The 14,486-nt window shown below is 38.3% G+C and overlaps 1 protein-coding gene across 4 annotated transcripts in view; it reads right to left on the reverse strand.

Annotated features, from left to right (window-relative positions):
* Window positions 1–14,486, reverse strand: part of FOCAD (focadhesin) — a 292,503-nt gene that overhangs the window by 229,467 nt on the left and 48,550 nt on the right. For all 4 annotated transcript variants that reach the window (XM_065908204.1, XM_065908205.1, XM_065908203.1 and 1 more), the window contains exon 5: window positions 7,053–7,157. In XM_065908204.1, the coding sequence (XP_065764276.1) occupies window positions 7,053–7,157 (105 nt within the window). The remainder of the gene's footprint in view (window positions 1–7,052; window positions 7,158–14,486) is intronic.

The raw sequence follows: 14,486 nt of genomic DNA on the forward strand, positions 1-14,486 counted from the left end.
CTACAGTCCATGGATTCGCAAAAGAATCAGACGTAACTTAGTGACTAAGCAATAACAACAAGAACAAAATTTAGTCATTCTTTCTTATAATCAAAATACCAGGCAAACGCTGGTTCTCTGCTGCACTTCCTCTACGGTCAGTGTTATAGAGCACTGAAATAACTTAGTTAAAAATAAATGTTTATAACAAAGTGGAGTTCAAGCTAACAAGAAGAAAATTTAGACCAAACAAAAATTGGAAGGGGAAAAATAAGCCTGAAATAGAGGATATCTTAGTGGTCATCTTTCATGGTTTTTTGGTTTTTTTTTTTAAATGATTAATCTAAAAATTCTTCACAGATTTTAAAAAAATGAGGAGGGGGGTTTAAAGTTTTTAAAAACAGTTAAATATCTAAATCAGAGGTCACAAACAGTTGTTCTTGTATTGCATCTTGTGAGCAGATGTGTTCCGTCTGCCAACTCTGCATTTTGAAAAATCGGAATTGTTTTCCAACATTTATTAGTCAGAATATTTAATATAAAATGTTATTAATGTTGAAGGATCTGAAGGTCTGACGACAATAAAGCCCTATGCCTCACTGCAACTGGCCAGCAGCTCTCAATCCAATTACCACACTAGTAACAATCCAGGAAGCTTTGAAAAACTACCAGTGCTTGAGGCTGACCTCCACTCATTCTTGGGAGAACCCAGGCATCTACCATTAAAAGTTCCTCAGAGAACTCTAACAGGGCAACCAGAATTGAGACTCCTGGGCCTAGAGTAAAACTTGCATATTCTCTCTGTTTAATCTCAGTAGCCAATTGTGCTCTATCTCTCTTCCAATTTATCCCCATTCTAAAAGGCCCTGGGAATTGAAACTCCATTTAAATATCCTCCTTTAATCTCGTTTAAATCACAAGACTATAGAAGGGTTCAGTTAAGCAAAATGAACTTTACTGGCTACACACACTCTAATCTGATGTATCTCAAAGCATGGTGAGTAAATAGATCATCTGTGTGTCCAAATTTCTTCTTAAAGTGTATGCTCCAGACATATACATGAAAAACTCTGAACTCCTTCCACACTAAAACACTGAAAACCATCACTGGTTTGTAGAATGGTGCTGAGGATTCAAGGAATTAGGGTTGATAGAGTTCCCGAAGAACTATGGATGGAGGTTTGTAACATTGTACAGGAGGTGGTAATCAAAATCATCCCCAAGAAAAAGAAACGCAAAAAGGCAAAATAGTTGTCTGAGGAGGCCTTACAAATAGCTGGGAAAAGAAGAGAAGCAAAAGGCAAAGGGGAAAATGAAAGACACACACATCTGAATGCAGAGTTCCAAAGAATAGCAAGGAGAGAAAAAAGCCTTCCTCAGTGATCAATGCAAAGAACAAGAGGAAAACAATAGAATAGAAAAGACTAGAGATCTCTTTAAGAAAATTAGAGATACCAAGGGAACATTTCATGCAAAGATGGGCTCAATAAAGGACAGAAATGGTAGGGACCTAACAGAAGCAGAAGATATTAAGAAGAGGGTGCAAAGAATACACAGAACTATACGAAAAGATCTTAATGATGCAGATAACCATAATGGTGTGATCATTCACCTAGAGCCAGACATTCTGAAATATGAAGTTAAGTGGGCCTTAGGAAGCATCACTACAAAAAAAACTAATGGAGGTGATGCAATTCCAGCTGTGCTATTTCAAATCCTAAAAGATGATGCTGTGAAAGTGCTGCACTCAAAATGCCAGCAAATTTGGAAAACTCAGCAGTGGCCCCAGGACTGGAAAAGGTCAGTTTTCATTCCAATCCCAAAGAAAGGCAATGCCAAAGAATGTTCTAACTACTGTACAATTGCACTCATCTCACACTCTAGCAAGGTAATGTCCAAAAGTCTCCAAGTGAGGCTCAACGGTACATGAACCAAGAATTTCCAGATGTTCAAGCTGGATATAGAAAAGGCAGAGGAACCAGAGACCAAATTGACAACATTTGTTGAATCATAGAAAAAGCAAGAGAGTTCCATAAAAATGTCTACTTCTGCTTCATTGACTACACTAAAGCCTGTGACTGTGTGTATCACAACAAACTGTGGAAAATTCTTCAAGGGATGGGAATACAAGACCTGACATTCCTCTTGAGAAATCTGTATGCAGGTGAGGAAGCAACAGTTAGAACCGGACATGGGACAACAGACCGGTTCCAAATTGGGAAAGGAGTATGTCAAGGCTATATACTGTTACTCTGCTTATTTAACTTATATGCAGAGTACATCATGTGAAATATCATGATGGGTAAAGCACAAGCTGGAATCAAGACTGCCGGGGAAGATATCAATAACCTCAGATACACAGATGATATCACCCTTATGGCAGAAAGTGAAGAAGAACTAAAGAGCCATGGCAAACAGATGGGGAAACAATGGAAACAGTGACAGACTTTATTTTGGGGGGCTCTAAAATCATTTCAGCCATGAAATTAAAAGATGCTTACTCCTTGGAAGAAAAGCTATGACAAACTTAGACAGCATATTAAAAAGCAGAGACATTGTCAACAAAGCTATGGTTTTTCCAGTAGTTATGTATGGATGTGAAGTTGGACTATAAAGAAAGTTGAGTGCTGAAAAATTGATGCTTTTGAACTGTGATGTTGGAGAAGACTCTTGAGAGTCCCTGGGACTGCAAGGAGGTCAACCCAGTCAATCCTAAAGGAAATCAGTCCTGAATATTCTTTGGAAGGACTGATGCTGAAGATGAAGCTCCAATACTTTGGCCACCTGATGCAAAGAACTGACTCATTGGAAAAGACCCTGACGCTGGCAAAGATTGAAGGCAGGAGGAGAAGGGGACGACAGAGGATGAGATGGTTGGATGGCAACACCAATTCAATGGACTTGAGTTTGCACAAGCTCCAGGAGTTGGTGATGGACAGGGAAGCCTGGAGTGCTGCAGTCCATGGGGTTGCAAAGAGCTGGACATGACTGAGTTACTGAACTGACCTGAACTGAACTGGGCCAGGAGAAATACCAAACACCCAAAGGTTTGTGTTTCATTACTTCTGCACCCAAATGTTTATCACAGAATTATTTACAATATCTAAGATATGGGAACACCCTAAGTGCCACTGATGGATGTATGGACAAAGAAGATGTGGTATATATGCACAGTGGAATACTACTGAGCCATAAAAAAGATGAAATCCTGCCATTTGCAACACATGGATGGACACTGAGGGTAATATGCTAAGTGAAATAAGTCTGACAGAAAAGGACAAATACCATATGATTTCACTCACATTTGGAATATTAAAAATAAACAAACCAAGCAAAAACAAACACATAGATACAGAGAATAGGTTAAGTTACCAGAGGGGAAGAGGAGTAGGGGGAGGGCAAAATGGGTAAATGAGGTCAACTTTATGGTAACAGATGGAAGCTAAACATTTGGTGGTAAGCATGCTGCAGCATATATCGAGGTCAAAATACAAGGTTGTACACATGAAACAGTAATACAAACCAATGTTTGCTCAATTTTTAAAAAGCTTTAGTAAAAAATAAGATGACCAATATTCTGTTTTACTATATTGCAAGTTAATCAGCTATTAGAAAAAAAGAAAATCCAACAGTATACTAGCAGAGTCCTTAAACACCATAAAATTATAGTTGAGTATCCTGCCTAGAAAGCTTACAATTACTTACGATAATACTTCCATTTTAGATCAACCCTACAACATAACCAAGGAAAACCTTTCAGTGGAGTTCTAAGCTCCTCATATCCTTTTTATGTTTTCATACACAGCTCATCAGTTTCCTCTCCAAGGCTGGATGATATTGCTCACCAACATGTGGCATACAATGTTCTAAAACAGCATGACAATTTTATGATTGACTCAGGTAATCATAGCTCTCCTGAGGGAAATCTGCTCTTCAGGCTCACCTCTCCTGCGTTTCTGCCATCCATAATCCCCCGTGGAGGAACCTCAGGCTCTTACACACTCAATTACACTCTACTGATTTATAGTGCCAAACAGCCATTCACATGAGGGCCCTCCATAAACATTACTGGATTATGCCAACTCAAGTGATTGATTCTGGACCTCTTAATGTGCCACCACTCTACAAACAATCCTTATATATCCAGTATAATTTCAGTTCTTCAAACGTGGCTCCTGATCCACACCTTGCATCTATTGTCTTCTGAGAACAAGCCTAGGCTAGAAGAGCCAACTACTGGAGAAAATAAACTATAGACAGAAAACAGGTGAAACATTACAGGTGACAAAGTTCAGCACTCACTCACAGGGAGCACCATCAGTGTGAAAATCTAATTATTCTGCATGACTAAAAATGTCCTTAAATCATCATCAGAAAAACTAAGATGGCTATGATCCACCTGGAAAATCTCACCAGAATGCAAACTCTGATTCAGGTAACCTGAGATGGGGTCTGAGATTCCACATTCCTAACAAGCTCCCAGGAACTGCTAATGCTGTTCAAAGCTCTGTTACTTAAAGTATGGTAGGGAAACAGCAGTATCCGCATCACCTGGGAGCTTGTTAGACCAGAATACGGAGCCCATGTCAGGTCTAAGGAAAGAGAATCTGCCATTCAACAAGGTCTCAGGTGATGAAAATGGATGGTGGAGAGCAGCTAACACACCATCTTATACTCACTGTTGATCAGAATCACCTGGGACTTCTCTGAATCTGATTCAGGTGGTCTAGGGTATTTCATTGTTCCTATGTTCATCTGTTTTTGGGCATACCCAGACTCAGCGACTAAACAGCAGCAGCAAAAGGTGGTTCTCATGAACAGCCAGTGTTGAGAATCAATGAAATTAAAAACACTTAATTGAGTAGCTCTAGGTTGATAGAGCTATGGTTAATGGGTGAGGAATTTGAGGAAATGATGAAAATGTCCTAAAATTGATTATGGCAATGACTGTATGACTATGTGAATATACTAAAAATCACTGAATTGTATACTCTAAACAGGTCACTTGTACAGTACAGTATGTGAATTATATTTCAATAAAACTGTTAAGTAAAATTTTAAAACTCCAGTAGCTTTCCTATTTTAAAATAAGTAAATAACTCCTCCTGAATAACAATGAAGTGGAATTATTTCCTATCCCGGAACTCTGCCCCAAGAGTGTGAACCTCTTTCAAAAAAAAGAGAGCACAAATGCTTGCATGACCCATCTAGAAACATTAAGTACTGTTCATTTACTCCTTAGGTTCAATCCTGGTTAAGGTAATGTATATTTTTAAAAGAAAAGCATATTTATCAATTTGGAAAAGTTTACCCTTCACACCCAGTTTCCAGAGTATCTTCAAAGAAATAATTTTCCTTTTGCTTCCCCAACTTAAAATTAATGAGTTAACTAATAAGATAACAATGAATTAACTAATCCATTGTACTACAATCTTCCAACTGTTCTATAATTTTGAAAACATTCAAAAAACATGTTAAGGGGACTTCCCTGGTGGTTCGGTAGTTAAGAGTCTGCCCTGCAATGCAGGGAACATGGGTTCAATCCCTCATTGAGGAACCAAGATCCCACATGCTGTGGGGTAACTGAGCCCACGGAAACTCGATAATATGCTCATAAAAATAAAGGAGACGCTAAGTAGCACTAAACTAACAGGAAAGATCACTGTGATATGTGAGACACTGTTTACTTACTATCAAAAGGAAAGTACTATACATGTATGTAACAGGCACTATATATTAGGAAAGGCATTCACGGCTTCTGATAGCAGTGATGTCAAATGCTTGAAACTGCAGATTTTATATGCTCAAGCCAATGACAATTCCCAAGTATGGTCTACTTTCCCTGTTGGATCACCACAGCCTATGTAAGTCATTTTTCCCAGAACCAGTGCCCTTGTTTAGGGTGCCATGCATTCATTCTTTATAAACAGGTATATTCTAGATGCATCACTGAACAGATTTTTTAGGACAATATACACTGATTATGGGACATCTTCTGGCATCCTTTACTAAGTGGGAGCCCCTCTCTTATGAAATGACTTTCTAGGACCTTCAGGGCAATGGTTAAGGTCACCTTCACAAGTAAGTATGCCTTCCCTCGCCCAAACTCTCCCATAAAATTCAATGCATTTCACTGGAACTATTGCTGTATATATATATATATATATATATATATATATATATATACTATGTTACATTCTATGGCTTCCTGCATTGCATGCAGATACTTTACTCTCTGAGTCACCAGAGAAGCCCAAATCAGTCAGTTCAGTTCAGTTCAGTCACTCACTCATGTCTGACTCTTTGCGACCCCATGAATCGCAGCACGCCAGGCCTCCCTGTCCATCACCAACTCCCGGAGTTCACTCAAACTCATGCCCATCCAGTCGGTGACGCCATCCAGTCATCTCATCCTCTGTCGTCCCCTTCTCCTCCTGCCCCCAATCCCTCCCAGCATCAGGGTCTTTTCCAATGAGTCAACTCTTCGCATGAGGTGGCCAAAGTACTGTAGTTTCAGCTTCAGCATCAGTCCTTCCAGTGAACACCCAGGACTGATCTCCTTCAGGATGGACTGGTTGGATCTCCTTGCAGTCCAAGGAACTCTCAAGAGTCTTCTCCAACACCACAATTCAATATAGATAACAACAAAAAGGCAAATCAATGCTGTTAATTACTGACCCTGCCTTGGGTAACAACCCTTGGCAAGTCCTGTTACTTTTTACAGTGAGGAAGTTTACCTTCCTGCTTTTAATACATTTGTTCAACGAACTCCAGTTTTCACAGTATTGGGAAAATGATTCTGTATCCCAGATCAAAATGAATGATCTGAATTTTGGACCAAAGATTCCAGTTTCAAGGAAGCAAGCTGAAAGCCACAGTGATGATACTCAGCATATAATAGTCAATTCTATCTCAATCCTGAGTGTTGGAAATACTAACTTCCTGAGAGGTTAAGACTCACAGTCTCTGAGAACTTAAATAACTAATTCTTAATGAACTAGCATGTCTTAATTCATAATTTATTTAACAATTCGCTTAAAAAAAAGTTTCAAAAGAAAGGAGAAAAGTCTTACCTAATATTATATATATCCTGAATATTCTTCTCTCCACTGTGTCCTTCCTTAACAGCTTGCATTTGTAATAGTTTCATAATGGCTTTTATCAAGCCATGTGTATTTCTGTAAAGAAATATAACAGCATGTCAAACGTTATAAAGTGAGCAGTCTACTCAGGTACTTAATCCTACCACTTTTGAATAGTTGAATATCGCCACCCACACTGAACAGCAGCCATCCGCATACACCTAGCTTACTCCACAGCACAGCCAAGAAGAGCCCCACAAGCGCCCATTCAACACAATGAAAGGAGGAGAAGCGAAGCCAAAGAATCAAACCACCAACCTATCTATCACCTCACTACATACACTTGGGGGAAAATCAATCAGGGAAAAGCAAACATTAGCCCACATAATTGCAGGCAGTGACCACATCAATTACCCACACTGAATAATCAAGTCCTTCATTTATAAATATTAGCAGACCATGGAAAAAAATGAGACAGATGAAATGGAATGACCACTCAAAAAAAAGTGGGCCAGGGGACCAATCAGAGCAAATAACCCCCATTAAAACAAAGTTAATGTGAGCAGGGAATAGAAATTTAAGTTTTCTCTTTATTCTCTGTAAGAAGCAGCAGGATAATAAATCAGAAAAAATGGCCTGCTTTTTAAATTGTTTTTCCTGTTACTAATGTTTTCTAACTATTAAATAGGATTTTATTTCAGCTTTCGTGAGGTAAAACTAACAAAAACAACTGTAATATAATGTGTACAACATGATTTACGTGTGCATTTTAAAATGGTTGTCATAATCAAGTTAATTAACAAATATATCACCTCACATAGTTACTTTTTATTTTTCATTTTTTTGGGTAAAATGCTAAATACTCTTAGCAAATTTTAAGTACACAATACAACACTGTTGACTTTAGTTACCATGCTGTACATTAGATCCTCAGAACTTAATCATAACTAGAAGCTTGTATCTTTTGACCAGCATCTCCCCATTTCTCCTACCTACCCCTGGCAACCACCATTTTACTCTCTGCTTGTATCTGTTCAATTTCTTTTTTTAGATTCCACATATAAGTGGTACCATGTGGTATTTATCTTCCTCTGTCTGGGTTATTTCACCTAGCACAATGCTCTCCAGGTTCACCCATGTTGTCACAAATTACCCTGATCTCTTTAAATAAGATTCCCCCTGGGAATGAGAAAGAACTCTTAGAAATAAAGATTATTTGCTAAATGAAAAAAAAAAAACCAATATAGTAAAAATCATAGCTGTTAATAATTATGGAGCATCTATTGTAAGCTAAGTACTCTCTTAAGTGCTTAACATGTATTATGTCATTACTATCTAGAAATCACCGCTAACTTTACCGTAGGGCTAGGACAAGACCTGGACTTAATTAATAAAAGTCATTTAGGGCAATTATGTTGAGATGTTATTTACTGTACTCTTTTATAGCATTTAAAGTTTTACAACTGGTAAAAAGTTTGGCCATGCTGTCCAATACCGCGGCCAGTGGACACACCTGGCTACTGGGCTACTGAGCCCAGTGTGGCTAATCCACACTGCGATGTACTGTAGTGTAAAGTACACGCCGTATTTAAAAGACTTAGGGACTTCCCTGGTGACCCAGTGGTGGAAAACCGCCTGCCAATGTGGGAGTCACGAGCTTGATCCCTGGTCCAGGAAGATCCCATGTGCCACAGAGCAACTAGTCCCATGCACCACAATGAGAGAAGCCATTGCAGTGGGAAGCCCAAGCCCAGCAAGGAAAAGGGACCCTCACTCACGGCAACTAGAGAAAGTCCACACATCAAAGAAGACCCAGCAAAGATGAAAATAAATAAACAAGAGCAATAAAATAAACGTTAACAAAAAGACTAAGAACACAAAAATAGACTGTAAAATATCACACGTAGTTTTTTATATTGATCACATCTTGATTACATACATATTTTTGATATATGAGGTTTCACAAAAGAGATTATTAAAGTTAATACCACTGGTTTCTTTTAACTTTGTAATGTGGCTACTAGAAAATTTTGAACTATATATGTGGTTCACACTTGTGGCTCAGAATATATTTCTATTTCACAGAACTGCTAAAGACACTCTGGGTTTACTTCCCAAGTAGATTCTTTGGTGAGCAGTGAGGTTTCTCTAGCAGTTGAAGCATTTCCCACAATCTACACAATAGTGAGTTTTCTTTTCCACATGGCTCCTCTTATGACCATGCAGTGTACATTCATGAATGAGTGTTTTGTGACAGGCATCACACAAGCATGGTTTCTCTCCTATGTGGATCCTCTGGTGAAGAGAGACGTCTCAACACTGCCTAAGCCTGTTCCCTAAGATTCTCTTTCCTGTGAGTTCTTTGCTGTGTGTCAAACCGAGGTTTAGCTTTTCTCACATACCCTATATTGGTGTTATGTCAATTCCACTTTGCTTTCACTAAAAATATGGCCAGTGAATCCCACTGTGACTCAGTGAAAATTAAAAAGTAAATTTAAAAAAAACTATTGGGAAGTACAGTTGTCTTAGAAAGGTCTGATGGCGTGGCATCCCCTTGGGAACAGAGGTTCTGTCTTAATGTTCTTCCCTCACGACTGCTCAGATCCTTCCAGGAGCCTCAGATTCTTCCAGGAGCCTTCTCTGTTCACACTCTTGAGTTTTTACAGTCCTCTTACTCTAAAGCTTAGGAAGAAGATATCTTAACATCCAAACATTCAGAATAAATTCCTTCTTTACAATTTCTCACACCATTCACTTTTACAGAATGAGACCCATCCTGCAGCTAAGTACCCTGGACTTTAAGAAACGGTATTTTCCAGTCTATGCTCCAACTCTTCACAAGTCTGCACACTTTCCTTTACCAAGATCTAGAGATCCTTCAGCATGGAGATCGTAACTGATTCTATCACTAGTTTATCAAGAACCTATTCTGGGTGTGAAGGTCTGATCTCAGTCACAGAGGACTTTTAGCAGCTCCTTGGAGCTTCAGGGGGATTCAATTCCTCCAAATACGCAAATTGGCTAAAGCTAACTATCAGGCCTCAATGCTACAATCTTGCTTTTTGAAAGTTCAGTTCAGTTCAGTCACTCAGTTGTGTCCGACTCTTTGCGACCCCATGAATCACAGCACGCCAGGCCTCCCTGTCCATCACCAACTCCCGGAGTTCACTCAAACTCATGCCCATCAAGTCGGTGATGCCATCGAGCACAAACCCTACAACTCTGACCCAAGCCAATGCCTAGATTTTCTACAAGACTATGAAATTTCTGGTCTATACCTATGTCTAGCAGACAAATTCTAATCATCACTGAGTCAGTGAGCAGTTCCAGATTCCTCTGCCTGAGTGAGACCTATCACCAGAGGTCTACTGTGGTTTTTTGCCTTAGTGAGAGCAGCACTATGTGTTCAGAATTTCCCTTGTCTTCTCATCTTCAATGTTTATGCAACTGACGATCAGCTGTAAAGCTGATTTCAGCTAAAAATAACCCCATTTATATATGGATGAAATGGAGATGGAAAAAGTCTAGACCTCACCTAGTAACCTCATAAGATCACTCCCTGGGCCTAATGATGAGTTTAAAGGGTACTCATATTAAATGATCAGTACTGATTGAATTTCTGGCTGAATTTCTTCCATGAAATATGAATCCATTAAATAATCCCCTTTTGTATGTAAAACTAAATTGGTTTTCCTTATCTAATGATTTATTTGTCATATGAATAGTTTTAGAGAAGATGGATAACAGACATGATTTTTAACCAACTGGGGTCACTTACTTCTTTGTGAAAGCAGTACAATCACACAGAAATCACACACATCCTATGTACATTTAATTCAAGGCATTTCCAAGAACCACTGTGGCCTGTAAATTTTCAGCTTTTTTAAATCTTTAAGCTATACCTTGATTTTATTTGTGGGCTGAGATTTTACTATGTGGATAACAGAATCCATACTATATTTTAAGCAAGAGTGTATGTAACATGAATAGATTATGAATTTTGAAAGATGATGGCATCAATAAATCATGTGTAGATCCATTCAAGTAGTAAAGTAGTTGTCTTAAATTCAATTGAATAATTTCTTAAATTTTTAAATATTTCAAGTGGGCTGAGAGGGATGGATGGTTTCAGATTTTCTTTTAAATCTCTGCTTTAATTCAAATTAACTGGGAAATGTTGGGCAAGTCACTTATGCCAACATTCTCATCTGAGCAACTTGGAATCATAATTATAAACTCCATCTTATGTTGTTTTAAAGAATAAATTAGTTTATGTCAGTAAAGTGTCTGGTTATTTTTTTGATAAATCAATAATCTAATACTTATACCGTTAAGATTGCAATGTTTCTCCCTTTGTAAGGTTATGCAAACAAAAATGTCCAAGTTCATGAATGCAAAAACCTAGAACATTCCTAAAACTAATACAGTTAAGTCATAAATGCCTAAATCCTAGCATTTTCCATCTTTCTTTACAAAAACCTCTTTCACTTGTTTTCAAGCCATTGTTACTTTGCATCTGAGATTTGTTGTTACAAAATTCAGTTCAGTTCAGTCGTGTCTGACTCTTTGCGACCCCGTAAACCACAGTACGCCAGGCCTCTCTGTCCATCACCAACTCCTGGAGTTCACCCAAACTCATGTCCATTGAGTCGGTGATGCTATCCTATGGGAGACAGAAAGAATAAAAGAAAAGCATGCCCCAGCAAGGGCCGCAAAAGAAATTTATAATTATTGATAAACTGGATGCTATAAGGCATGAGACTCTTGGAACAAGTCCAGAGGGAACAGCGCATAATCTTGAAAACAAGATATGATCCTGGGGTCGGAAAACTGACCCCAGACTGTTTCTCAAATGGCATTTCAGAGTCACACGTTTTATGTATCTGGTGGAAAATCTATAGATAAGACTATTAGTCATAGTTACTGATTTGTTATTGATTACTGTTTCCTAATTACTCAATGGTTAATGATCATTTTGTTCTTTGGCCCCAAAGGCCACATGAGTTATAGTTTAACTCCCCGCATATTCTTTCATTCATGGTTCAAAGTATAACAAAGCTGGCTTGGATTCAGTTTTGGCACCTTCACCTTGGAGTGGTGTTGGTCCCCGATCCTCGCTTTTCTCCAAATTCTTCTGTCTTGTCTCATTCTCTTACTGTATCACGCTTTCGGAAACCCTGCTTGTCGAGCCGGCCTTGACCCCATCCAACCATCTCATCCTCTGTCATCCCCTTCTCCTTCTGCCCTCAATCTTTCCCAGCATCAGGGTCTTTTCCAATGAGTCCAGCTCTTAACATGAGGAGGCCAAAGCATTGGAGTTTCACCTTCAACATCAGTCCTTCCAATGAACACTTAGGACTGATTTCCTTTAGGATGGACTGGCTGGACCTCCTTGCAGTCCAAGCGACTCTCAAGAGTCCTCTCCAACACCACAGTTCAAAAGCAGCAGCTCTTCAGAGATCAGCTTTCTTTATAGTCCAACTGTCATATCCATACATGACTACTGGAAAAACCACAGCCTTGACTAGACGGACCTTTGTTGGCAAAGTAATGTCTCTGCTTTTTAATATGCTGTTTAGGTTGGTCATAACTTTTCTTCCAAGGAGTAAGCATCTTTTAATTTCATGGCTGGAATCACCATCTGCAGTGATTTTGGAGCCCCAAAAATTAAAATCAGCCACTGTTTCCGGTTTCCCCATCTATTTCCCATGAAGTGATGGGACTGGATGCCATGATCTTAGTTTTTTGAATGTTGAGCTTTAAGCCAAATTTTTCACTCTCCTCTTTCACTTTCATCAAGAGGCTCTTTAGTTCTTCTTCACTTTCTGCCATAAGGGTGGTGTCATCTGCATATCTAAGATTATTGATATTTCTCCCGGCAATCTTGATTCTAGCTTGTGCATCTTCCAGGCCAGCATTTTTCATGATATACTCTGCATATAAGTTAAAAAAGCAGGATGACAATATACAGCCTTGACGTTCTCCTTTTCCTGTTTGGAACCAGTCTGTTGTTCCATGTCCAGTTCTAACTGTTGCTTCCTGACCTGCATACAGGTTTCTCAGAAGGCAGGTCAGGTGGTCTGGTTTTCTCATCTCTTTCAGAATTTTCCACAGTTTGTTGTGATCCACACAGTCAAAGGCTTTGGCATAGCCAATAAATTAAAAATCTGTAACTGAATTCTGTATGACTGAAGAAAGATGTTACAACAATTTGAATAGTGCTAAAAATCAAAATAATAAAAGAGAAAAACATAATCATTAGAGAAGCTAAAATCAAAGGAAGGAGAGAAGAAAATTTCAAAGTCTTCAAATTGAAAGGGCTACCAAGTGCTAGGCAAGAGTCTTGAAAAAATTAATTGCCAACATTTCCCAAATCCAAAAATGAGAAAAATAAAAATCCTATGAACTTTCAGTTATAAAATAAAATCTGAAAAATAAAGACTACTAGACTGACATCATATCTAATTTGGCATATGAATTCTCATCTGCAATGCTAAATGAAGCAATGCATATGGAATTATGAGGGAAAGGTTTATGTAACTTAATAAATCTAACCTTCCTGGAATGACTAACTGTAATGTCTGAAGACAAAAGAAATAATTTTCAGACATAATTCTCTGAAAGTTTTTCTTAAAGAGGCTCTCCAGTTAAAAGATAATGTATAATGATTACACAACTTTGCAAATATGCCAAAAACCACTGAATTGTACACTTCATAAGAATGATTTTAATAAATGAATTATACCAAGAAAACTGTTTTTTTTTAAAGATAAAGAACAAGAAAGAACTAAATAGATCGAAAGATACAGAATACGAAGAACTTTGGTCACCAAGGAATTCCTTGGTGGTCCAGTAGGTAGGACACAGAGCTTTCACTGAGGGTTCAATCCCTGGTTAGGAAACTAAGATGCCACAAGCCACTCAGTGTGAAGAAAAAAAAGAAACTTTGGTCAGAATGAATACCAGAAGAATTTACAATCCAGTCTTTAACATTTTTCAAATGTCACTATAAAGATTAAAGCAACTATTAAGAGAGGTTTTGGAGGAAAAAGTGTAAAATAGAGAAAAAAATGCAGATGACCTGTCATAAAAATTCCAAATCACTGTAACAAAGTTAGTGGGGAAGGGTTCTAGGGGAAAGAAAACATAAACATGAGAGATAAACTGAGATGAAATATTTATTACATATATGACAAATATCCACAAAACAAAAATAAGCAACAAAATAAAACAAATCATATAACAGAAAAGTGAGCAGAGAATAGAGATAAGCAGATCACAGAACAGTCAGATTCATAATATCCAGTGTGGATGAGTGAATGCAGAATAAGTATTTTCAGGTTGAGCATACATTCATTCAGACTTTCAGTTCAATTCAGTTCAGCTGCTCAGTCATGTCCAACTCTTTGCAACCCCATGAATCGC

Source organism: Muntiacus reevesi, chromosome 17 (genome assembly GCF_963930625.1).
Source record: "Muntiacus reevesi chromosome 17, mMunRee1.1, whole genome shotgun sequence".
NCBI lineage: Eukaryota > Metazoa > Chordata > Mammalia > Artiodactyla > Cervidae > Muntiacus > Muntiacus reevesi.